Source organism: Schistocerca cancellata, chromosome 4 (genome assembly GCF_023864275.1).
Source record: "Schistocerca cancellata isolate TAMUIC-IGC-003103 chromosome 4, iqSchCanc2.1, whole genome shotgun sequence".
NCBI classification, from domain to species: Eukaryota; Metazoa; Arthropoda; class Insecta; order Orthoptera; family Acrididae; genus Schistocerca; species Schistocerca cancellata.
This window is the reverse complement of record NC_064629.1, coordinates 137,628,239-137,656,001: the sequence shown is the minus strand read 5'-3', so window position 1 is coordinate 137,656,001 and position 27,763 is coordinate 137,628,239. Positions and strand designations below refer to the sequence as shown.

Sequence of the window (27,763 nt, the reverse complement as noted above, 5' to 3'; positions counted from 1 at the left end):
GAAAACTTCAGAAGATGAAAGGCTATAAAAGTGGAATATTTTAACTGAACTATGTATGTCTTTCAGTACCAAGAACAGGGTTTTGATTATGAGGCAGATGCTCAGACAAGTGTGTAACAGTTTCTGATCTGTCTCAAAAAGAATACCCTGGTATACCAAAATAGCAATCCTTGGAAAGCCTTAAGTTCATAAGACTTTTATAAATACAAATGTGGTCAAGACAGCTCAAATTTACTGTAACTGAAATGGGACATAGCATTAATAACAAACATTTTTCAGGCTCTTCACACTGACGCAGGTATGAACCCTGTCGGAAGGACCACTGGTTCGTCTTTTCTACTTTGCACCAATTTGTCATCTTTTAATTGCAGTTGTAGCTTTTTCTGTAATTGTTTCTAAAAAATAATAATAAAACTGTGTTATTGAATGTCAAGTGAAGGCATAATCAAGGAAGGAGAAAATGTGAAAAAAGTAATAGGTTCTGAAAATTCCCATTACGTATTGGTGAATACATTAGCTGTCTTGCAGAGCTAGAATCAGAGAAGTGCATTTTTTAAGATGTGGATAACATCTGCTTTATGGAAAGTATAAACAGCAAATAGAATTGCAACACGGATCTGTTGTTGCACTGCCTTCGTCCTCACTCCGCAAATGCATTTTAGTTGAAAGTTTACATACAGCATCTTCTGGCCATTTCATGATCAGCTACTAAATAATACCAAAAACTAACTCCCAAGATATGATCTATAGGTAGCATATTTATCTGACATTGTCCCATTTGCCAACACTGTATCACAACTACTCTTACTAAATAATCAGTTATGGACAGATCTTTAATGCGATACATGTTAGCTTCACTACATGCTTAATGTTTTTCATTTCCAATGATGACATTCACACAATGTCTATAAGCAAGTAGATTTCTGGCATTGAGGAATTAAACGACTGGTAAAATGTTCTGACCATTGTTTTTTGGAAACATGTCATGTGTTTTGTGTTGCTACGAAGTGGAGTGTGGCATTCAATTTAAGTTATATGGCCCACTATAATAATTTGTAATTTACTTTTTGATGGCCTCTCGTATATATGTTCTGGGCTGGCTCCAACTCAGAGCTGAAAACATGCATAAAACTTTTCTCCAAAGAATTCTGAGTAATTAATTTGCGTGTGTGTTTGCATGCATGTCTGAGGAGGGGGGGAAAAAAATTGTTGATGGCTCAAAGTTGTAAGAAATAATTTGAAATTAATTCACTAATTGTGAATTCCTTGACGTAAAATGTATGGGTATAGATCTTCCATTCAATAGTGACATGTGAAAATTTGTGCTGAAATGGGTAGCAGATGAATACCTAATACAGCTGATGCCAAGGAATTTGCAGTCAGTGAATTAATTTTAGAAATATTTCATACAGCTGCAGATCGTCAACATTGTCTATTTTTTTCAGACATGTAGGTAAGTATTCAAAGCCTAAGTGTGCACACGATGAAAATAACATTGGTCTTGATTCCTTGTTGTCTCATTCTCCCAAGTAATGCTGCAAGTGTTACGTAATGAATTTAGTGGACTAAGATGTAAGGATGTTAGACAGTGTGACACTGGAGATTTGGGTCGGCCACTCTGGGGAGTGCGCATGGGTAGCCACTCGTGATAAGTGGGAAATCCAATTTCGAGTCCCTGTCTGTCACAAATTTTCATATGTTGCTATTGGGTAGTAGATCTATACCTCATACAGCTGATGTCAAGGAATTTTAAGTCAGTGAATTAATTTCGAAATAATTAGTATGTTTGGCATACTTAAAAATAATACCTTACTTATTATAAAAATATTGAGTAGAGTTAGGGGAAAATCAAATATTATTGCTGAAAACCTTATTATTAAACTACTTCATCTTTCTCAAGATATCTTAATTTTATGCCCAGTGAAAGCTAGAAAAGAAAATTTACGTAGAAACTTTAAAACACATTCTTTTATGGCAGGTATTTTTATTGAAGCACAACCAGCAGTTTTTCAGACAGGTACTTTTGTGCATTAGCATGAAAACTACTCCCTCTTTCCACAAAATAAATTATCTATAGTTTTTAGATTTTTAAATCAGAACAGTCTTTTGGAGATTTTTAATCAATATTATTATTACTTTGCCCAACTTTATTTCTGGGCAGATTAATAGCCCAGTATCTTGACTTTGCTCTGATGCACTCAGAAAAACTTTTCACCCTCTCTCCGTGACATTTAGTGCTGCGGGCAGGGCAGGTAAGGTGGTGACATTACTGTTTTATTACATATTGTAAATTGATTTTTGGTGTCACACTTCATTTCAAATTTTGTAATACAATGTTGTGTTAACACGTTCCACAGGCACAATGGAGTTACATAAGCAGTACCAGACATTTCTTATCATGCATATAGTTGCAGACATTTCTTATCATGCATATAGTTCAAGCACATCATTGAAAAACAAATGAGAAAAATGCTGACATAAGATTGCCACGACAATCATAAATCTGCAGCTTCAAGAAGTGGAAGCACTTCCCTCTTCTGACGACGTTCGCACTTTGGACAAGGCTTCGATGCGTTAAGGCATCCTCCATGGAAAACAGCATGGCAGGCTGGACACTGGAACAATTTTCAATTTTATATAAATACTATACAGTACTCAAGGACACTGATGATGGCTTTTTAAATATACATGTTAGATCTACATATATACTGTCATTTTCTTTCCTGTTCTACTTGCAAATAGAGTGAGGGAAAAATGACTGTCTGCGTGCCTCCATATGAGCCCTAATTTTTATCTTCATGGCCCTTTGGCCAAATGTATGTCGCCAGTAGTAGAATTGTTCTGCAGTCAGCAGCAAATGTGGGTTTCCTAAATATTCTCAACAGTGTTTCACGAAAACAATGGCATATACCCAACAGGGATTCCCATTTGTATCCACAAAGCATCTCTCTAACATTCATGTGTTGATCAAACCTATTGGTAACAAAACCAGTGGCACGTCTCTAAATTGTTTTGATGTCAGACCTGGAGGGGATCCCATAGCATCCTTAGCCGCCGTTCCATTTCCTGTCGCTTTCCAATGTTACACCTAGATATTTCATTGACCTGTCTGTGTCAAGCAGCACATCACTAACATTGTTTCTTCTACTCATTTGCAATAGCATACATTTTTCTGCAATTCATCAAGCCAAATAGAAATTCTGTCCAAGTCATCCTGTAACCATTTACAGACACTCAATGATGATACTTTCCCACGTACTACATCATCATCAGTGAATAGTCACAGATTGCTGCTCACCGTATCAGTCATATCATTTATGTATATAGTGAATAAGAATGGTCATATCACATTTCTCTGGGGCACTTCTGACAGTGCCCATGTCTCCTGACACTCGTCATTGAAGGCAATGTACTGATTTCTATTACTTAAGAAGTCTTCGAGCTCAAGTGAATGTCACCAGAAAGTTCTTGGAATTAGGAATGGTGTTCTGGAGGTTTTATTTTGCTGTACACACACAATTTTTGGTCTCTCTATATTTGTTACATTAAAAAAATAATTTTATACATATACTAAAATGTGAAGACTGAAACACTGAAGAATGTGTCATTGATTACATCACTAAATTTATGGCTAAATCATCAAAGAAAGTGAAACATTCACATTAGGCCATCAGTGCTGTACAGAATGTATTCAATTTAGAACTCTGATGAAAAGACAGAGTATTAATGTTTATTGTCACTGGTATCATTAAGCAGAATGTTATCGGCAGACCGGTTTGAAGACACGTACTTGTTGTTATGTTAGGAGTGATAGGTGGAGGGTATGAACTCCAACAAGGAAATCAAATGACTTTTTCTTCCGATTGCTAGTAGCCCCACCCATGAAGGTATAAGGCCAAAATAACTTTTGACCTACATTTTTCAAAGATAAGTAGATGCATCATCTTGTTAGCTCGAATACTTGTAAATACAGTATGGTTTTTATACAAAAACCGATGGATTATTTATGACGAATTTTGTGTGTGTGTGTGTGTGTGTGTGTGTGTGTGTGTGTGTGTGTGTGTGTGTGTGTCACACACATGCGCGCACACACACACACACCCCCCTCGCTTTTGTGCAATTATTACTTTCTAAGTGATGAGTTACCCCAGAACATTATTCCATAAGACATTATTGAGTGGAAATGTATGAAGAGCATATCGATATATACACCCAAAAATTTGGAGCATTTTATCCTATTTACTGAACACATTGTGACAAAGAAAGCTGGGACCTCTTTTTCTTCCTCTCTTGTTTTGCCATCTGCCTCCTCAACTTCATTTTTGACTAATTACCATTAACATTCATGAGTATAATCTGCATTTTCATAAAAGAGAAAGGTTGGCCCTCAGTCTTAAAGAATATAGCACCAGATCTAATTCTGTGCTTAGTTTTGTGTATGTCATCAATTTCCTAATTTATTTTGACGATTTGTAGTTAATATATTTTGTTATAGGGTGAAATTGGTAACTGTGTCGCAACTTAAGATTCTATTGTTGACATACAAACAAATATAAATTCTGTACTAATTATAAACATTTGGAAGAAGTAGTACTAGGATTCTTTAAGTATTTATTTGGCTCTATTTGAAAACATGTTAGAAAAGCCAGTCCTTATTTAATTTCAAAAATAATTACCAGATTTGTCAAAAACATTGTTTGCATAACTATATCTGTTAAATTCATTATTTAAACAAATAATTTGGCCTAAACTTTGTGGTAGAAGTAACTGTTTAAAAGAAGTATTTTTTCCTATATATTCAGTACCTATTATTGTTTGGATATATAAAGGCCCGATTTTTGGTCGTGAGACGGTCAGTCCAAGGCCAATTTTTCGGATGGGAAGCCTGTATCAATTTAGAGTAATAACAATGCATAACTGTATAGTGGAATTAGTGTAACACCAACAGGCCGTGTGTTAAATTACAGTGTCAGTATTACCCTGAAAAAAAAAAAAAAAAAAAAAAAACTGTGAACTGTGTGGTTAGGTTTTTTACTGCTGACAGATGTTCAACAGCAAACTATTGTAGCAGTATGCTGATGTTTGCCTGGACGCCATTAATGAGGCTTATCTAAATTTATTCATAGTTAACTGGTCATATGTCTGTTATATTGGGGGCTTGTGAACAGTGAGAGTAAAGAACTGTGATATACAACTGTGCAACTGTCAGCTACATCATTTGAAGGGATTACTTCAATAGTGGTACAAGTCCATTTTGAGAGACAGAGTCCTAAAGTTAAATGAGCACTGAAAAACCTGCAGCTGAGATACCAGAAATATTCAAGTATATGGCTTCTTGCTAGAGATGAACCTTTCTTTCTGTTTGTTTGGATCATTAATTTCAGAAGCATTATAGGCATAAAAGTGGAGGTAATGGACACTGAAATAAGCCCTTCATTTATAGTAGTCAGTGTTGAACTTCCACCCCCGCCCCCCAAATCTCATATTTTCAGCCAGTATAAAAATGCAGTGCGTCGACACCGAGGACTATCAACGGAGGACGATAAAGCAGGGGAACGTCACAACCTGCTCATGTGCTACATCAATTGTTGGTCTGATGCTCCCGTACAGAACTGAATATAATGTGTTTTCTCAAAATTAAGGGAGAGTCTATTTTCAGAGAACCACTTAATACTTCTCTGAAAAAACATCATTAACAATCTCTTCTGTTGCTTTCTCTCTGTAAAAAGTACCAATTCTGCTTTTTGAATGTTCCAACATTGTTTGAATTATTCAGCACACCTTTTTGCATTCTGTTTGTTAAGTATGATTCAAGCTGTAGGAGAGTAACATGATCTACACAAACAAACATCTTGGAAAAATCACAAAAAACAGCGATATTTTATTAAAGGTTTTTAATATTTGGCGAGTGAATTTTTAAACAGCATTCTCCATTGGGTAACTATTCTGGAATCCAAATATGTGATGTACTACATAAGTTGTTTCTACTTAAAACCCTGACTGGTACATACTTAGTGATGGATATTTCACCACCAGGCTAGACCAGGCACATGGTATTAGGCATATAGTTCTGCTGTGGTTGCTGGTGGCTACATGGCATGTCAACATGTTACATGTAGGAAAAACTTGCTGTGGCACTGATGCATTACATATATTACTGATGGCATTTCTCACTAATCAGAGCAATTTTTCTGAATTCTTTTTGAAATTCCAACAACATATCAACATATGAGGCTTTTTTTTTTTAATTCTATTAATTTCAGTGAAGGCTGTTGGTGCTACTTCTAGTTGCTTAAGGTTTTGTGGAATGGTATTATAATATATTCTACTGCTTCTTCAACTTAACCGTTAATTGGATTTTTGTTGCATTGTTTAGGAAGTGGTTGTTAAAAGTAATTGTGAATTGTTACACATCATTGTCATTTAGTTTTCTTTTTATGATAGCTTGTACTCTGGCTGTCCTGTCTCCCCTTTAGTTTTAATCTTATTATATTCATTATTTTTGTTCAGATGTGCAGGCTTCATAACACTTTAATAACTTTCTTAAAAAATACTACAATATTTTTGTAGTATGACGTAACATCGGACCTGGATTTATTCTAGCCTTTATTTAAATTTCCCTTTTCTTCTTTCATGAGATTTTAATTTCCCCCATTACTTACTTTTTAAATGGATTTTCTTGATAACTTTTTAGGAAAGCTAGTTGCAAAACCTCAATTTGCATAGCTTACATTGGATAGTGATTGTATGCACTAATAGATTTGAGAGGTTTGCTGTGAATTGTGTATTGTTTCTTCACCTTGGACACTGTACACTCAATACACTTAATTCGTAAGTGAACTTAGCTATATTTCCTTCAACCAGCAACACATCAATAATGTGCTTATGTGGAAAGTCATAAAACTTTTCCATGTTTCACCATCTACGCCGGCCGCGGTGGTCTCGCGGTTAAGGCGCTCAGTCCGGAACCGCGCGACTGCTACGGTCGCAGGTTCGAATCCTGCCTCGGGCATGGATGTGTGTGATGTCCTTAGGTTAGTTAGGTTTAAGTAGTTCTAAGTTCTAGGGGACTGATGACCACAGTAGTTAAGTCCCATAGTGCTCAGAGCCATTTGAACCATTTTCACCATCTACATATGCTAAATTGTATACATAAATAGTTACACACCACCTTGTACACTGCAGATTGTCTTCCTTAACTGAAAGAATACAGCAGTTGCAGTACACAAATGATCATTTCACAACTATTTTGATTATTATCCATTATTTTGTTACCTCCCTAGACGAAAGATCAGACTTAATTCTGAGCTGGGTAATAAGATACGATTTTACACCTGTTAGTTTGATGAGTTGATTTTCACATTTGATGGCGCTGTTTAGGTCAGTTGTTTTATATGTTCAATAATTTTTGTGAGAAAATTAAGTTTGCAAAAGAACTGCAAAACAAGAACAGGGACTTAAATTTTCTGCATTTGAAATTGTACAGACAGAATAAAAAAAAGGAAAATAAACTTTAACATTTTTCCTAAACTGACTTGCTCATAAAGTAGCTTCCACTGAGCACTAAATCACACTTTGATTACACCATTATCCGCTGAATGTCAACAGAAAGAAATTAACCTGATCAATATAATTGTGAGTAATAACAGCTGTGATCCAGTTGTGGTCGACCAGGTCCTCGGTAATAAATTGGCTAAAAAAATTTCAATGCTTAAAAATAAAAGGAAGAAAAAATGGAAAAGCAAAAAGTTCATTTCTGTACCTTTTCTGGGTAACATGCTGTACAGGATTAGCCCCCTCTTCACTAAAAACAAATATGGCTGTAACGTCTCATTATCCACCAATAATAGTTTAAAGAAAAATTTAGTGCAGACGCTTGGGCGTAAAAGATCTGTTTACCAACTCAGGTGTTTGCAAAATGTATGACATCTGTCTGAGATGATATATAGGAAAATCAGGAAGGGCAGTCAAAGTTAAGCATTAAGAGCACTCGCTGGGCAAGGGAGGTAATAACATATATAATTCCATGCACGCAGATCAATTGTTAAGTTCTGAACACTCCCAGAGAAAGCTTGAAGAAATGGTAATTTTACATAAAGAAGGAAAAGGTTGTAAGTTAGATTTATTGGAGGAGCTTGAGATTTTTAAACATTTAGCTAATAGAGGTGGTTTTTATCATGAATGAACAGCTGCAGCTTATAAGGAGAGGTCCATAGTGGTGTGATTTACTTTTTGAAACTGATGTAGGTTAAGATCCTAGGTATCACACATTGCAGCCATTCACCCTAGTGGGTTCTTGTTTGAGAGTAACTGTCGGAAAAAAATTCCAAATTTTGCATGGTAGTCAAAAGCATTAGAAAAGCAACCTTGTGTGGTATAATAGCTTCACATGCATGAGGTCGTGGGATCAAATCTCATCAGATGCACAAATCTCTTTTTTTATTTTTTTATTTTTTTTTTATTTTTAAATCTTCATCGAAATTACTTCATTATTTTTATTCAATTAATTTGTTTAAATGTAATTTTTTACTTCTATTCCTTTTTCACATTATTCTAATCATCGTATGAACTTTTTCAATTGTTTCATTGTTTCTTTATATTCCTTTTCCAATCAGAATTTTTGCAAATATGAATTTAATTGTATTTACCAATTATTTGGAAATTCTGATCTACCAGTTAAAAAACAAAAGACTAAATAATCTATTTGTGCAATGGTGTGAAAAATGTATTTTTGTTTTCAAATGTTGCAATTTGTTTTGCACCATAATCGTCATACAAACACTTATATTATAATATAAATACCTATTGCACTATAGGCAAAATAATGCAGATAAAAATTTAAATGAAAGACTGGTTAATAAGTAAAATGAAATTCAAGCAAAATGAGAAACAAATATAATGAATGCAATAATGTGTACAAAAGAACAGGGTGATAAAACAAAAGAAATTAATCTGTAATTAATACATAAAATTAATTAAAACACATGAACAAAGATTTCTAGTGAAGAAAGAATGACAAGAAGGAAAATGAGAGCAATTGAAGACATTGATATTATTACAAAAATTATGTGACAAAGAAATGGAATTGAAAAAATTACATTTAAACCAATTAATTGAATAAAAATAAGTCATTTCAATAGATTTAAAAATAAAAAAAATTCATGGACCTAATGAGATCAGTACACACAACCTCTTGCATGTGAAGATTTTATTCTATCCACACAACTGAACTACAAAATACTGATCTATGGCCCCCCCCCCCCCCCCCCCCTAAATTACTTGCAAATGAGGACCCACCAGGGAGAATGGCTGCAGTGTCTGATCTTAACCTACATCACCATATAGATGGTTTCAAAAAGTTGATTGCACTGCTGGTGATTTCACCTTGTTAGTAATCAAGAATTCCCTCAATGGCTTCAAGCCCTTACTCATGGCCGCTTAATAACTGTTTACTGCTTGCATGTACTGTGTTGTCAGTTTCCTCATACAGACTTCTTCACCTCACTTATACAGTACTATATATTTAGAGTACTGCTGAATTGTCACATCATAATGAAAGGCGTCCAACATTCATAACTATTTTAAGATGTGATGTCTCAGGGTTTTTATTTAGAACCTAAATAAATCTTTTAGTTACTACATTTCATCTATCTGAAGCAACAGTCTTTGTCCCTAGAGAAGGAAATTTATCCATTGTGCCTGCAATTGTTCTAAGAAAGTTATGTTTTTATAGAATTCTCTTTTATAATGAATTTTAAGACACGGCTTTGTAAATAATTTTATTAGCAGCGTATAATATGTAAAATATTTCATGTTCTAGGTTGCACTGTTGAATGGAGGCTTAAGATATTTGTTAGCCACGCGCTATTTTTGTCAGTTATTAGACATATGCTACTCAGCATATTTATTCATATGCAGATATGCACAATTTTTATCTATCAATTCATTTTATGTAAGCCACTCAGTGTGCTGATTTGCACATTGCTTGACTGATACACACATAGTGCCCTCTACACATAAGTTACCTTAACTTTAGTGCCCAGTGTGTCAGCCAGTTCACAAGTTTTATACATGATGTACACACTGTTTTTACCTGATGACAATGACTTGTTACCTTATGGTTTTTGAGGTGAACTTTGACTTGACAAGTGCCAAACAACTTTATTCTAATGTAGATTTTCAACACATATGTAGCAAGTAAGTGTGTACTCTCGGAATCTAATAGTTTATCCTGCATCTGTTGTTTTTGTTTTGCTTTATCCTTTTGTAACCAATGTGTAATTTGTCGTCATTACAAATTTGTAGTTGTTACTGTCTCCTTCTGTGAAGAAAATAATTTTATAATTATCAAAACCTGGGTCAATGGTTCTAATAAACCCATGTTATGCAGGTGGTTGGCCAATTCTTTCATCCTTTCCAAGACTTGTATACATCATTTATGTGCTACTACACAACTAGTTTTTGACGTCAACAAGCCAACTTTGGTTGCCTTGCAAAAGCAGGAAAGGCAATTCACAACATAAAATAGCCTCACTTACAGGGTGTTTCAAAAATGACCGGTATATTTGAAACGGCAATAAAAACTAAACGAGCAGCGATAGAAATACACCGTTTGTTGCAATATGCTTGGGACAACAGTACATTTTCAGGCAGACAAACTTTCGAAATTACAGTAGTTACAATTTTCAACAACAGATGGCGCTGCGGTCTGGGAAACTCTATAGTACGATATTTTCCACATATCCACCATGCGTAGCAATAATATGGCGTAGTCTCTGAATGAAATTACCCGAAACCTTTGACAACGTGTCTGGCGGAATAGCTTCACATGCAGATGAGATGTACTGCTTCAGCTGTTCAATTGTTTCTGGATTCTGGCGGTACACCTGGTCTTTCAAGTGTCCCCACAGAAAGAAGTCACAGGGGTTCATGTCTGGCGAATAGGGAGGCCAATCCACGCCGCCTCCTGTATGTTTCGGATAGCCCAAAGCAATCACACGATCATCGAAATATTCATTCAGGAAATTAAAGACGTCGGCCGTGCGATGTGGCCGGGCACCATCTTGCATAAACCACGAGGTGTTCGCAGTGTCGTCTAAGGCAGTTTGTACCGCCACAAATTCACGAAGAATGTCCAGATAGCGTGATGCAGTAATCGTTTCGGATCTGAAAAATGGGCCAATGATTCCTTTGGAAGAAATGGCGGCCCAGACCACTACTTTTTGAGGATGCAGGGACGATGGGACTGCAACATGGGGCTTTTCGGTTCCCCATATGCGCCAGTTCTGTTTATTGACGAAGCCGTCCAGGTAAAAATAAGCTTCGTCAGTAAACCAAATGCTGCCCACATGCATATCGCCGTCATCAATCCTGTGCACTATATCGTTAGCGAATGTCTCTCGTGCAGCAATGGTAGCAGTGCTGAGGGGTTGCCGCGTTTGAATTTTGTATGGGTAGAGGTGTAAACTCTGGCGCATGAGACGATACGTGGACGTTGGCGTCATTTGGACCGCAGCTGCAACACGGCGAACGGAAACCCGAGGCCGCTGTTGGATCACCTGCTGCACTAGCTGCGCGTTGCCCTCTGTGGTTGCCGTACGCGGTCGCCCTACCTTTCCAGCACGTTCATCCGTCACGTTCCCAGTCCGTTGAAATTTTTCAAACAGATCTTTTATTGTATCGCTTTTCGGTCCTTTGATTACATTAAACCTCCGTTGAAAACTTCGTCTTGTTGCAACAACACTGTGTTCTAGGCGGTGGAATTCCAACACCAGAAAATTCCTCTGTTCTAAGGAATAAACCATGTTGTCTACAGCACACTTGCACGTTGTGAACAGCACACGCTTACAGCAGAAAGACGACGTACAGAATGGCGCACCCACAGACTGCGTTGTCTTCTATATCGTTCACATCACTTGCAGCGCCATCTGTTGTTGAAAATTGTAACTACTGTAATTTCGAAAGTTAGTCCGCCTGAAAATGTACTGTTGTCCCAAGCATATTGCAACAAACGGTGTATTTCTATCGCTGCTCGTTTAGTTTTTATTGCCGTTTCAAATATACCGGTCATTTTTGAAACACCCTGTAGCTCTATTAAACAGCATGCCTGAGGGTAACTGACTGCATGATAAGAAACAAATTAATCACAATGTCCAATGTAAGGTTAACTATGCATGACACTGAAAAAAGTTACTGACAGTTACACTTTTAAATTCAAATAACTACTGCAATAGAATTCCTAGCTCACTTCAAGTTTTAAAACTTGGAAGAACTTAATTTTGGTTAGCCCACTGAAAATATTTTAAAACACATAGAGTGTAATCTATTGCAGTGTCTATTTGGCCTACTCACATAATAAGCTAAATATTATATCTACATTTACTGTCACTCAGAAAAAAATACTCTCTTCACAAATGTTGTCTGCAACAAGATTAAGAGCATTATCAAAACTACAGAATTTAGTAATTGTAAAATGAGAAATGCTGCAATTGTACCAAGCTGAATGTTTGACCAGTTAATATTTATAGCTTAGCAGTAATAGCAGTCAAATAGTTTACCTTCTGCTGCTTTCAATTGTTAGATATGCTGTTTTTTGTTTCCATAATCACTGCTAACATTAGTGACTTAAAACATCTACTGTCCTTTCTGCTGCAGTAAAAAGTTCTACATTTTGCTGTCTGTATGCAAGCAAGAAATATGCCCCAGAACTTCATCCTGATTAATTTTTTTTATGAACCCTATTGCACCATATGGAAAGGTATAAAATCAATATGGTCTAAAACTACATAATGAGTACATTACCAGAATAACTGCCACTAAAAGTGTGCCTAGCTACATTGATTAGCCAATAGGTTATGACCACCTACTTGGTCCACCTTTGGAACATGATACAACACTGAGTCTATGTGAAATGGATTCAAACAGTCCTTGGTCGTTTTCTGGAGGTATGTGGCACCAGATGTCTATGCACATGTCCACAATTCAAATAAATTATGGGCAAGTGGTTTGTGGGTGTGGAGTTGGTACCTGATGTGTCCCTGATGTGCTCCATCGAATTCAGATCAGGCTAATTTGGTTGTGGTTGATGTTATTATAGAAAAGGAAGAGGAGATAGAATACTGCGAGAAGATTTTGACAGATCTCTTAATGATCTAAGTCAAAACAGATACTGGAGAAAATGACATTCACTCAGAATTGTTGACATCCTTGGGAGAACATACCATGTCAAAACTATTTCACCTGACATGCATTATACCTACCAATATCAATTCACTATAATGCTTCTCAAACTACTGTAAACAATTCTGGCTCTGTGACACAGACCATTATCCTGCTGAAAGATGCCATCCCCATTAAGGAAGCATCACGCATTTATGGACGCAGGAGGTTGGCAATAATGTTCACAGTTGTCATGGTGCCTTCGATTACTACTGCAGGTCCCACAGAAACCCCGGTGAACGTCCCCTCCCCTCAATAGAATATTACTACCACACCACACTGCATCTGTGATTAAGACCTCGTGTAACAAGATACGTGATTCATCTGTCAAGGCAACATGTTTTCATTGATCCATGGTCCAATCTCAATGATTCCATGTCCATTGCAATTGGAACTGATGTCACGTCAACATGGGAATACAAAGTGAACGTCTGCTGCAGAGTGCCATCTGCAACATGAGCACTAAAGGGTGTAGTCTGAAACACTTTTGCCTGAACCAGCATTGTACTCTGTCCTGAACCAGCATTGTACTCTTGTCATCAGACCTGCCCCATTTTTGGCTTGTACCTTCGACATATCTCTGTTCCACATACTTTCCTTACTGCATCGCATGCCCAACATACCACGTGGCATTCAATCTTTCAGTGGGCAGTGTTCATAATGTTTCGCTCCATCAGTGTATGAAGAAATAAATGTAATGTTGTACGCTTATTTGGTCATTGTTCCATTGTGAAACTGTAAAGCCAAGTTGAAATTTACCATAGTGAATCTGTAACTTCTCGACGTTTGGGTATAATGTGCAACCTTCAGGAGGGGGGGATCAAATAGAGAGGCCATTGATCCCATCGGTTTAGGGAAGAATGGGGAAGGAAGTCGGCCGTGCCCTTTCAAAGGAAGATCCCGGCATTTACGTGAAGCGATATAGGGCAATCACGGAAAATCTAAATCAGGATGGCCAGATGCAGTTTTGAACCATCGTCTTCCTGAATGAGAGTCCAGTGTGCTAATTACTGTGCCACCTCGCTCGGTACTACCTACATGCAGCATGAAATAGTGTGTTTGAAACTGGCAAGTAGTCTGGGAAAATAATTCCACTGTGAATGTGCAAAAACGTGTGTTCTGAAAACCACAAAATAACAGGAACCAAGCAAGTTTCTGCCTCAGGCTGTTAAACTGAAATCTACTTACCTTTTCTTTTGTGCTTGACAATTCTTATTAACAGTCTACGATTATTGAGTGTGCTGGTGCAGGACAATGGACTTGTATTCATGACTTCCATCATTTACCTAAATCACTTAAGGCAGATGCTGGGACTTCCCTGTCAAGAGTACAGCCAACATACTTTCCTATCCTTCAATAACCTCAGCTTGTTCTCCTTTACAGGATGTTAAACCTTATCTTCCTTCCTGCATACAACTGAATATTAAAATTGTTGTAGCTGTCTTGGGAAAGAATCAGAGCTCCAAGAACTAATATGAGGGGTGTTCCATCCTGATTTACACTTTATCTTTTTTTACACTCACTAAGAACCTCTTGGACTCAGCAGATACATGCTCTTTCTCAATATTGTCTCCAGTAAGCTGCACGCTTGCGCCACCAATGTCGTAACCATCGATCCAGTTTTTTGGAGTTTGTCACACCTACCACAGGATTGCTGCTTGCAGTTCGTGGACGTCTGGGCAATGATGTCGAGCAGAGGTTTCTTCACAGCCCTGATTACATAGCAATCTGAAGAGGCCAAGTCAGTAGAATGCGATGGGTGTTGCAGTTCCTGGAAGCCAAAGTCAGCGATGGCAGCCAGGGATTTCTGACTCGTATGTGGACAAGTGCTGTCGTGTTGCAAGATCACTCCTTTCGCTCATTTTCCTGGCTTTTTCTTTTGAATTGCATGAGGCAACCTCCGAAGAGTCTCCACATACACTGTGCTGTTAATGGTGGTCCCCAGTTCCAGCCACTCAATGTGAGGTGGTTTTCATGCCTCTCCCAAATGAATGGCCATGCGTTTTCCCACTGAAGATGCTATATGGAACTTCTTTAGCAGGGGGCTGCCTTTATGCTTTCACTTCATTGATTGGGCTTTGGCCTCTGGCTCATGTTAGTCAAGCCAAGTCTTACAGCCAGTAACGAGTTTGGAAAATGACCCTTCTGGATCCTGGCTGTGGTGTTGAAGGATATCACTGCACTCATCCTTGTGCTGTTGTGTTTGTGTTGCATTCAGGGTTTTGGGAACTCACCTAGAAGACACTTACCCAAGCTTAAGGTGTTCAGACACTATGTGGTATAGAATGCTTGTGGCATGTCCTGTGACCACCTCCAGCTCCATGAATGTGATGCACCTATTCTCTTGAATAAGCTTTTCCACTCTTGAAATGTTCACTGGTGTTAACACAGTCACTTTCCATCCAGAACTGGCCACTTTCTTCATTGATATGGCACCACTTTTCCAGTCACCCACCCCATTGTACAAAGTTTTTCATGGCAATGCATGCTCTCCACACACTGCCACCAATCGGCTGTTGTCAGCTAACATAAAGACAGCAGTTGGGAAAATGGGATGTAATGTGCTGGGATTAGACTTCTAGTGACTGTCCTGAAACATATGGATAAACAAATGTACTACATACCTGCAATGGTAAAGATGCATCAGATGGCCCACCATGAATGATGGCAACAAATAAAGTGTAAATCACTATTGAACACCCCATTGAAACCAATAATGCTCATACTGTTATAGGTACTGAAAGCTGGATATTAGTTCAGTTGAAATTTTTACAAAGGACTTAACAGTGCTCAGAAAGGACAGATTAAATGCAGTTGGTGGTCATGTGTTTGTTGCTGTTAGCAGTGGTAGTGAAACTGAAGCAGATAGTTCCTGTGAGTTAGTATGGGTAGAGGTTGTACCTGACAACAGAAATAAATTAATCACTCATTCCTTTTAACAGCTCTCTGACTTAGATGATACAGTTTCTGAATGATTCAAGAGAAAACTTAAATCTCGTTTGAAATATGTACCTAACTCATTCAATTATAGTTGGTGGTAACTAGAATCACCCTCAATATGTTGGTGAAAATACATGTTTAAAGTTTGTGCTCGGCATAAAATATCATACTAAATGGTTTCTCTGAAAATTATTAATTAGCTCACGAGCCCAGTCAAAGTGTAAATGGTTGCGAAAATGTACCTGTCCTCTTAGCAACAAATAATCCTCCTCCGCAGATAGGGAGTGTCATGACTGACAAAGGGATTAGTGACCACAAGGTGGTTGTTGTGAGACGGAATACTGTAACATCCAAATCCACTAAAAAATAAATACAAAATATATCTCCTTAAGAGAGGAGATAAAAATTTGCTTGATGTCTTTGTAAGGGACAGTCTCCATGACTTCCAAACTAATTATGAAAGTGTAGATCAGATGTGTCTTAAATTTAAAGAAATAGTATAGACAGCAATTGAGAGATTTATACCAAAGGGATGGAACTGATACCCCATGGAAAAAATAAATAAATAAATAAACAGATCAGGACTCTGCTGCAGAAGCAATGAGAAAAGCATGATGACGATGATTCCCATACTCCTTTACAGAGCGTAGGGGAACAACGCGGGAGACCTGTGCCGCCTTACTAGGCAAGGTCCTAGTGGAGGTGGTTTGCCATTGCCTTCCTCCGACCGTAATGGGGATGAATGATGATGATGAAGACGACAAAACAACACCCAGTCATCTCGAGGTAGGAAAAATCCCTGACCCCACCGGGAATCGAACCCGGGACCCCGCGCTCGGGAAGCGAGAACGCTACCGCGAGACCACGAGCTGCGGACGAGAAAAGTATACCAAATTTAAAAGAATGTGAAATCTCCAAGACTGGTGAAATTTCACTCAAGCTCGAAACTTAGCATGGACTTCAGTGCAAGATGTTTTTAATGGTATCCACAACGAAACTCTGTCCTGGAATCTGGCAGAAAATCCAGAGAGATTCTGGTCATATGAAGAGTACACCAGCACAAGACACAATCAATACTTTTATTGTTCCATAAGGTTTCGGGCATGCAGCCACATAAATTCAGCTTCTTCTTCTAATATTTTGGCTGAATACGATCCAGCCATCTTCAGAGTGAGCCAAGTTGACTAACGCTCCAGCACTTGTTCCGTCCTTTTAAACCCGAGTAAGTGCTGGAGCCTTAGTCACCTTGGCTCACTCTGAAGAGGATGGATGGTATGCGGCCAAAATATTAGAAGAAGAAGCTGAATTTATGCGGCTGCACGCCTGAAACTTTAAGGAACAATCTTTATGCAGTGAAAACATGAAGATGCACATCAAATACCTTCATTGCCTGATAGCAGTGATAGTGTTACAGATGACACCACCACTAAATTGGAGTTACTAAACATGGTTTTCCAAAATTGACCACAGAAGCCAAAGTAAATATTCCAGAATTCGAATTAATAAGAGCTGCCAACACGAGTAACTTAGAAGCAGATATCCTCGGTGTAGCAAAGCAGCTTAAATCACTTAATAAAAGTCAGTCTTCTGGTCCAGATGGTATACCAATTAGGTTCCTTTAGGAGTATTCTGATATGAAAGCTCCACATGTAACTCAATTAATAGCTCAATTTAAGATCTGTACCTAAAGACTGGAAAGTTTTACACGTCACACCAATACTCAAGAAAGGAAATAGGAGCATTGGTGAATTACAGACCCGTATCACTGACATCCATCTGCAGAATGATTTTGGAACATATATTACGTTTGAACATTATGAGTTACATTTTGACACAATTCCTGAAAAGCGGCTTTTAATCAAACTCTGTTCCTATGGAGTTTCGTTTCAGATGTGCAACTGGATTCATGATTTTCTGTCAGAAAGGTCACAGTCCATTCCAATTAATGGTAAGTCATTAAGTAAATCAGCTTGTTTGTATTGAAAAAGTTTAAAGAAGGGCAGCTTATTTTGTATTAGCATGAAATAGAGGAGAGGGTGTCACAGGTGTGATATGCAAGTTCAGGTGGCAATAATTAAAACAGACATTTTTCATTGTGGTGAGGTTTTTTCATGAAATTTCAATCACCAATGTTCTCCTCAGAATGCAAAAATATTTTGTTGATGCTAACATACGAAGGGAGAAATAATAATTGTAATAATAAGAGAAATCAGAGCTCACATGGAAAGATTTAAGCGTTCGTTTTTCCCGTAGGCTGTTTCGCAAGGGGAATGGTAGAGAAATACACTGAGGTGACAAAGGTCTTGGCATAGTGATATGAACTTATACAGATAGTGGAAGTATCAAGTACACAAGGTATGAAACGGCAGTGCATTGGCAGAGCTGTCATTTGTACTCAGGTGATTCATTTGAAAAGGTTTCCAACACAATTACAGCCGCATGACAGGAATTAACACACTTTGAATGCAGAGTGGTAGTTGGAGCTGGACAGATGGGACATTTCATTTTGGAAATTGTTAGGGAATTCAATATTCTGAGATCCACAGTGTCACGACTGTGCCAAGAATATCAAATTTCAAGCATTAACTATCACCACAGCAACCTTCACTTAATGCAGTAGTGTTTCTGTAGAGTTGTCTGTACTAACAAACAAGTAGTACTGTGTGAAAAAACAACAGAAATCATTGTGGAACTTACAACAAATGTATCCATTAGGACAGTGCAGTGAAATTTTGTGTTGAAGGGCTATGGCAGCAGACGACTGACACAAGTGCCTTCTGGGCTCATGACCAAATAGAAAACTGCTATCTGGTCACACGAGTCCCGATTTCAGCTGGTAAAAGCTGTTGGTAGGGTTAAGAGTGTGGCACTGACACCATGAAGTCATAGACCCAGGTTGTCAGCAAGGCACTATGTAAGCTGGTGGTGACTGCTTAATGGTGTGGGTTGTGTTTATATGGAATGGTCTGGGTCCTCTGGTCCAATTGAACTGATCACTGAGTGAAAATGGTTATGTTCGGCTACTTGGAGACCATCTGCAGCCATTCACGGACTTCAATGTTCCCAAAATGTTCGGCTACTTGGAGACCATCTGCAGCCATTCACGGACTTCATGTTCCCAAACGAAGATGTGCCATGTCACTGGGCCACAATTGTTTGCAACTGATTTGAAGAGCAATCTGGACAATTCGAGTGAATGATTTGGATACCCAAATTGCCCGACATGGCATTTACAGCACATAATTGAGAGGTCAGTTTGTGCACAAAGTACTGCACAGCACCACTTTTGCAATTATAGATGCCTATAGAGGCAGCATGGCTCAATATTTCTACAGGGGACATCCAACGACTTGTTGAGTCCATGTCACACTCAGCTGCTGCACTATGCTGGGCAAAAGGAAGTCTGACACAATTTTAGGAGGTATCCCATGGCTTTTGTCACCTCAGTGTAGTCTGAAGGTAGTCCAATGAACCTCTGCCAGGAACTTAAGTGTGAACTGCAGAGTAGTCATGTAGATGTAGAAGTAGATGAAAATTAAGAATTATGACACACAGATTAGAAGCTTACACAAGGTATGTACAAGCCATAAGAATTTGCTGTCAGATTTGAACAAATTTGTTATACATGCATTTCATGGCCAGCTAACCATGTGGTAGCCAAACCACTTTCCTGTTGCTAATGTAAACTGAATTTTTGTGTGTGTGTGTGGGGGGGGGGGGGGGGGAGGAGGAGGAGGAGGAAAGGTGTACTGTGATTTCAAGTGATCCCTTCATAAGAGATGTAATTTATTTATTTTACCTGTCTAGGGTACAGCATTCAGCTCCGAGTATTATGTCAAATCAGATATTCTTTAAGGAAATGTGTCTCCAGCTATCTTACACTAAGAATAGAAAATACTGATGCAGTAATGGAAATACAATTAGTACTAATGAATTTAATAATTACAGTGTCCATCCTGTTAACATTTTTATGTGTACATTTTCACAATATGTTTCCATCAGTTGTGGGTAGTTATATACTGACAGAAGAGTATGGCAGTTGTATGAAAATAAAATGAAAGTAAATTACATGTTATAGAAACCAATGAAGACAGAAGAAAAAAATAGAGGAAAAGAGAGAGATAAAGAAAATTGATATAGATGTCTTCAATGGGGACAGACACACTTGTTTGTTGTTGGACAAGAAGACAGCTGAGATGTATTGAGAGGAAATATACAAAACTGTCAGTCTCCTCTTCGCTACAGAGCAGTTTTGGATCACAAACAAATTACCAGGTAGTTTGTCCACAGAAAAATACAATATTAAATGTAATAAAATAACTTTTTGATGTACAACTGAGAGTGGGAGACAGCACCGTCATTACACAGTATACAGTGTGCTTGCGCTGCTGAATCTGTGTCTCATTAAATTATGGCTCCACATTACATCACTCTAAAATACAGTTATGATTAAAATTTTAATCAAAGAAAAGATTTGAGTTTCAGGTGGTTATGTCATCTTAGGTTGGAACATTTCTACGGTAAAGTCACTGAATTTGCAGTTAGGAGGAGAAGAGTTCAAATAATTGTCTGGCCATCCGTATTTAGGTTTTCCATGGTTTCCTGAATCTCTCAAGGTAACTGTCACAATGTTTCCTTTAGAAAAAAAGTCCAATTTCTTGTTCCCAGAATAATACAATGTTAGCTTGTACTCCATCTGTAACGTTATTATTGTTGATGGAACATTAAACTCTGTTCTTCAGTTTTTTCCTTTCTTATGAGCAGATATTCTTGCATGTAAGGATCCTAACATTTGTGACAAATAAAGTTAATACTGACTCTTTGAACATTATTGAACATAGTACAGAACACCTACCCCCATGAACCATGGACCTTGCCGTTGGTGGGGAGGCTTGCGTGCCTCAGTGATACAGATGGCAGTACCGTAGGTGCAACCACAATGGAGGGGTATCTGTTGAGAGGCCAGACAAATTATTGTGGCCAAGATAGACACGAAGCCCATGCCTACTACAGTAGTACAAATTTATATGCCAACTAGCTCTGCAGATGATGAAGAAATTGATGAAATGTATGATGAGATGAAAGAAATTATTCAGGTAGTGAAGGGAGACGAAAATTTAATAATGGGTGACTGGAATTCGAGAGTAGGAAAAGGGAGAGAAGGAAACATAGTGGGTGAATATGGATTGGGGGAGAGAAATGAAAGAGGAAGCCGTCTGGTAGAATTTTGCACAGAGCATAACTTAATCATAGCTAACACTTGGTTCAAGAATCATAAAAGAAGGTTGTATACAAGGAAGAATCCTGGAGATACTAGAAGGTATCAGACAGATTATATAATGGTAAGACAGAGATTTAGGAACCAGGTTTTAAACTGTAAGACATTTCCAGGGGCAGATGTGGACTCTGACCACAATCTATTGGTTATGAACTGTAGATTAAAACTGAAGAAACTGCAAAAAAGGGGACCTGGATAAACTGACTAAACCAGAGGTTGTACAGAGTTTCAGGGAGAGCATAAGGGAACAATTGACAGGAATGGGGGAAAGAAATACAGTAGAAGAAGAGTGGGTAGGTCTGAGGGATGAAGTAGTGAAGGCAGCAGAGGATCAAGTAGGTAAAGAGACGAGGGCTAGTAGAAATCCTTGGGTAACAGAAGAAATATTGAATTTAATTGATGAAAGGAGAAAATATAAAATGCAGTAAATGAAGCACGCAAAAGGGAATACAAACGTCTCAAAAATGGGATCGACAGGAAGTGCAAAATGGCTAAGAGGGATGGCTAGAGGACAAACGTAAGGATGTAGAGGCTTATCTCACTAGGGGTAAGATAGATACTGCCTACAGGAAAATTAAAGAGACCTTTGGAGAAAAGAGAGCCACTTGTATGAATATCAAGAGCTCAGATGGAAACCCAGTTCTAAGCAAAGAAGGGAAAGCAGAAAAGTGGAAGGAGTATGTAGAGGGTCTATACAAGGGCGATGTACTTGAGGACAATATTTTGGAAATGGAACAGGATGTAGATGAAGATGAAATGGGAGATACGATACTGCGTGAAGAGTTTGACAGAGCACTGAAAGACCTGAGTCGAAACAAGGCCCCGGGAGTAGACAACATTCCATTGGAACTACTGACGGCCTTGGGAGAGCCAGTCCTGACAAAACTCTACCATCTGGTGAGCAAGATGTATGAGACAGGCGAAATACCCTCAGACTTCAAGAAGAATATAATAATTCCAATCCCAAAGAAAGCAGGTGTTGACAGATGTGAAAATTACTGAACTATCAGTTTAATAAGTCACAGCTGCAAAATACTAACGCGAATTCTTTACAAACGAATGGAAAAACTGGTAGAAGCCGACCTCGGTGAAGATCAGTTTGGATTCCACAGAAATGTTGGAACACGTGAGGCAATACTGACCCTATGACTTATCTTAGAAAATAGATTAAGGAGAGGCAAACCTACATTTCTAGTATTTGTAGACTTAGAGAAAGCTTTTAACAATGTTGACTGGAATACTCTCTTTCAAATTCTAAAGGTGGCAGGGGTAAAATACAGGGAGCGAAAGGCTATTTACAATTTGTACAGAAACCAGATGGCAGTTTTAAGAGTCGATGGGGAAGGAAAGGGAAGCAGCGGTTGGAAAGGGAGTGAGACAGGGTTGTAGCCTGTCCCCGATGTTATTCTATCTGTATATTGAGCAAGCGGTAAAGGAAACGAAAGAAAAATTCGGAGTAGGTATTAAAGTCCATGGAGAAGAAATAAAAACTTTGAGGTTCGCCGATGACATTGTAATTCTGTCAGAGACAGCAAAGGACTTGGAAGAGCAGTTGAACGGAATGGACAGTGTCTTGAAAGGAGGATATAAGATGAACATCAACAAAAGCAAAACGAGGATAATGGAATGTAGTCGAATTAAGTCGGGTGATGCTGAGGGAATTAGATTAGGAAATGAGACACTTAAAGTAGTAAAGGAGTTTTGCTATTTGGGGAGCAAAATAACTGATGATGGTCAAAGTAGAGAGGATATAAAATGTAGACTGGCAATGGCAAGGAAAGTGTTTCTGAAGAAGAGAAATTTGTTAACATTGAGTATAGATTTAAGTGTCAGGAAGTCGTTTCTGAAAGTATTTGTATGGAGTGTAGCCATGTATGGAAGTGAAACATGGACGATAAATAGTTTGGACAAGAAGAGAATAGAAGCTTTCAAAATGTGGTGCTACAGAAGAATGCTGAAGATTAGATGGGTAGATCACATAACTAATGAGGAGGTATTGAATAGAATTGAGGAGAAGAGGAGTTTGTGGCACAACTTGACAAGAAGAAGGGCCGGGTTGGTAGGACATGTTCTGAGGCATCAAGGGATCATAAATTTAGTGTTGGAGGGCAGTGTGGAGGGTAAAAATCATAGAGGGAGACCAAGAGATGAATACACTAAACAGATACAGAAGGATGTAGGTTGTGCAGTAAGTACTGGGAGATGAAGCAGCTTGCAAAGGATAGAGTAGCATGGAGAGCTGCATCAAACCAGTCTCAGGACTGAAGACAACAACAACAACAGTACAGAACAAAATCATGGATGTAGAAAATCTTTCTCCTTTTTAATTTTGTAATGGTGAAACAGATTCTGAGGAAGTTAAAAAAAAGGAATAATTACATGAAACTATATTAAATGAAAAAAGCAAAAAATAGTGTAGAGTAATTATTGATGATGATGATGTTTGGTTTGTGGGGCGCTCAACTGCACAGTTATCAGCATCCGTACAAATTCCCAATTGTTACTCAGTCCAATCTTGCAACATTCATGAATAATGATAAAATGATGAGGACAACACAAACACCCAGTCCCCAGGTGGAGAAAATCCCCTATCCAGCCGGGAATCTAACTCGTGACCATGTGACCCAGAGGCAGCAATGATAGCCACTAGATCACAAGCTGCAGACATAGAGAAATTACTGTGACTGAACAAGATAATGCACAATGTGTTAGAAAGAAGAAATTTAAGGAGTAGTCCAGATACGTAAGTGGAATACTAACAACAGGTGCCCTTCTGCATCACGAGCAAGCTAGCAGTGGAACTGCAGGAAGTAGGTGGTGACATCACTCACTGATCTAGAAGAGGTGAATGACTTTGTGTGTGAGGATAATATTAGGAAAAATATATTGCAGATAACATCTGGACAATATGCATTGAAAAAGATAATGAGACTTGTTAATCTTCCAACTGTGTGGAAGTGTCATTATGGTTTTGTTGAATATTATGAGAGCAGTAGAAGTGGTATGTTGAGTAAGAAAAATGAATCCGAAATGATTTAAAACTGGTATTACCAATTTATTGGCAGGACAGCTTAAAAATGTGTTCATAATTTTCTTGCTATGTTCAATGTTCCACAATTCTACTGGGTTAAAATGTAATTAATAAAGTGTTAAAAATGAGCAGTATTTAATAACAAAAATAACATTTATCATAGCCATTATATATTTTCTATTCATCTGATTCATGAGCAGTAAAAGATATTGTTTGAGAAAGAATAGTTACTGATCCAGGGGAAATCTGACTTTTCTATACAGGGTGTGCAGGAGGAATGCTCATTATTCAGAGATATGATAGGAATGATCATTTGAAGCAAAAAAGTTTAGTACACATGGGCTCTAAAATGCCTACCTTAAGAGCTATGAGCACTTCTTCAACTTTGATACTGTGAAACAAATATCTTCTGCTGCAAGCTCTTTGCTTTCCATATTTTGGGAGGAGGTAGTATGGATCAACACAAGAAAATTTTGTCTGGCAAACATGGGCTCTAACATGCATCCCTGCAGATTTATGAACACTTGTTCAGTAGATGAGACGTGTTTCAGAGTAGTGAAGATGCACAAATGCTTGTAGCTCTTCAGGTATCGACAGTAGAGCATTTGTTTACAGGACTTTTTTTCTTGTTTTGGTCCATACTCTCAAAATATGGAATGCAAAGAACTTGCAGCAGCATAAGTTACTTGTTTCACAGTATCAAAGTTGAAGAAGTGCTCATAGCTTTTAAGGTATGCATTTTATACCCCATGTTTACTAGACCTTCTTGCTTTGAATGACTGTTCCTGGCATATCCTTGAATACTGACCTTTCCTCCTGGGATGCCCTCTATATGATGCCATATGGTGATGAATACCAAACAACTGTGATGAAATGAAGTGGAAGATCCTTTACTGAGTTCCTTTAATGGTGATTTCAATGTGTTTCATTCCATACTGACCCTTTAAGTCTAGGTACACTACCATTCAGGTTGATATCAAAATATTACTCCTAAAACTAAGTCAGCTGATGGTAATTTCCTACAGTTTGACTCCATTTCCTTCCGCCTGTCTCGATAATGTTTCTGCCAGTATTTGGATATGTTACAAAACAGGTGCTCATTTCTGACAAATAATGTTGTTATTTATATGCTTGTAATGTGCAGCAATATGCTTTTTGATTATTGGTCCCAAAATCAGTGTATCACAAATAAGGAAATAAAAGCATCAACGTGAGTCACATATCTTTTGTTATTAGAGGAAATGTAAAAATCATCTGTCTGTATATCATTTTATTCAAGCATTATAAAACTGTATGAATTTCAAATGATGACAGTTTATATAGAGTAACCTAGATACTCATAGTTGGATGCTCCATTGAAACAAGTTTTGTCTTTTAAACAATGACATGAGATAAAAGATATTTACGTGTTAGATGTGTTTGCCTCTGAACTTTACATAAACTTCAGATCTATAACATATCAATTTTACCATGTTGTATTTTGTCAAGCAATGTTAAAAGGAAAACTCCTGTTAGGAAAGAGGGGGAGCGGGGTGGGGGTGGAGGGGCGATTGGGGGGGGGGGGGGGGGCAGACAGGTACTGATTTTGGCATTATAGCACCTTCTGCAGTGACTAGTAGTTTGTTTGACTATGCCAAATGTAAATTCTGATATGAAGTTCTGCAATTATGAATGATTTCAGAACAATACTTTGTTAATTAAATAACAGGTAATACATAGTCAGATGACAATCAAGATACCCTTGCATATCTATACTCTGCTGAGGTCCAGCCCAGAAAATGATGGCCAAGAAAGTAGATGGATGCTGTTTTAATGGCCTTTCAAGCATTATCCCACAGCTTTATGGCACTCAGGGGAGGGGGAAAATCATGATTCCACTATCTTGCTGGAATATAAATTGCAATAGTTTAAAGAAAGACACTTTTTTCATGCTACAAAGGAATCTTTCTTTTAAACTATTGCAATTTATAAAGCTATTGCAAAAATGGCCACCACAAGAGGCTCTTTTACCTTACTGGCAAGCCAAATAAGATGAGTAGTATACATAAATAGTAAAAATGAAGTCTTAATTGAATCAAATTAAAAGTATGATTCACAAAGATGTGTTCCAAAGAGTGCAACGAAAAGACATTCAACACACCATAATGCTGGTGTAAACAGCTTATATTATTTTGTTCTTTCAGTAATGATCACAGAGTGTCAGGGTGTTTTTTCTTAACTGAATATTGCCTCATACAGAGAACGGAACATGAGATTCTGAATAAACAAGATGGGTTGCTGACACAACTACTTAGACCTGCAGATGACCCAGAGTGATCGTAACATGCCATGTAATTGAAAAAGTGCAACTGAGACCAAACAATAAATGAGAATTATTTTAAATATTAATACAGTGTCTGATTCTCATGAGATGATTGTGTTGGCTGTTATAAAAAATAAACATCTAATTTCTTCACTTGTGTTGTTGCAAACATGCACTGATTCCCATTTCACCAGCTATTGATTGCCCTTAAAAAGTTACATTATTCCATTGAAAAAAAATCTGGTTTACCTGGATATTGTGAAGATACAGAAGCAGATGGAAAAATGCTCTCCCTTCATTTTCCAAAAACCGATTTCATTATCTTGCTTATATTATTTTTTATTCAACCTCCACCATGGGAAACATATGTGCTCCATCAAACAAAAACAGGGTACATAACTAAAACCCACTGTTATATCATTGTGCCGAAAATGTGCGCAATTTGTGATTCAGTGACACTCACGTGCTGCGAAGATCTTCGACCATTCAGTATGGTTCAAACATCAGGTTTCAAAATCACAAGCCAAGCACTCAGGACTGTAGGAGGTGAAATGGGTAGCGAATGTGATGTGGAAGCTATATTATGACATTTGATTATGGTTAAAAACCAAGTAATTTCATTGCTGATGCTATTAAAAAGGTGTTGGTTTCATGAGTGACTGCTGCTGTTACTGATAAAAGAACTTCTTCCCATACTGATATACAAATGGATGGTGCACATAAAATAACCTGCACTACAGTGATTGTATCATCCAGTATTAGTGAAACATGGGACATGAAGAACACATTACTATTTACCACCCTATTTCCTTATAAGAAAAAAATAGTAGCTTATGTGTTATAGGAGCTTGTTTACCATTCTGAGTCCTTGCAAATTTCTGAGGACTTAATGAAGTCAGCATCTCTCTTAATAGATCAAGGTTAGAACACACATACAGCTCTGAAATACTTCACTAGACTTCCTTGTACTTGCCATTATCTCAGCACTTTGTTC

The 27,763-nt window shown here is 37.9% G+C and overlaps 1 protein-coding gene across 1 annotated transcript in view; it reads right to left on the bottom strand.

Moving 5' to 3' along the window:
* Nucleotides 1–2,310: 2,310 nt before the first annotated feature.
* Nucleotides 2,311–27,763, bottom strand: part of LOC126183437 (run domain Beclin-1-interacting and cysteine-rich domain-containing protein) — a 152,813-nt gene continuing 127,360 nt past the window's right edge. The window contains exon 8 of the mRNA XM_049925424.1: nucleotides 2,311–2,615. Coding sequence (XP_049781381.1) covers nucleotides 2,496–2,615 — 120 coding nt within the window. The 3' untranslated portion in view covers nucleotides 2,311–2,495. The remainder of the gene's footprint in view (nucleotides 2,616–27,763) is intronic.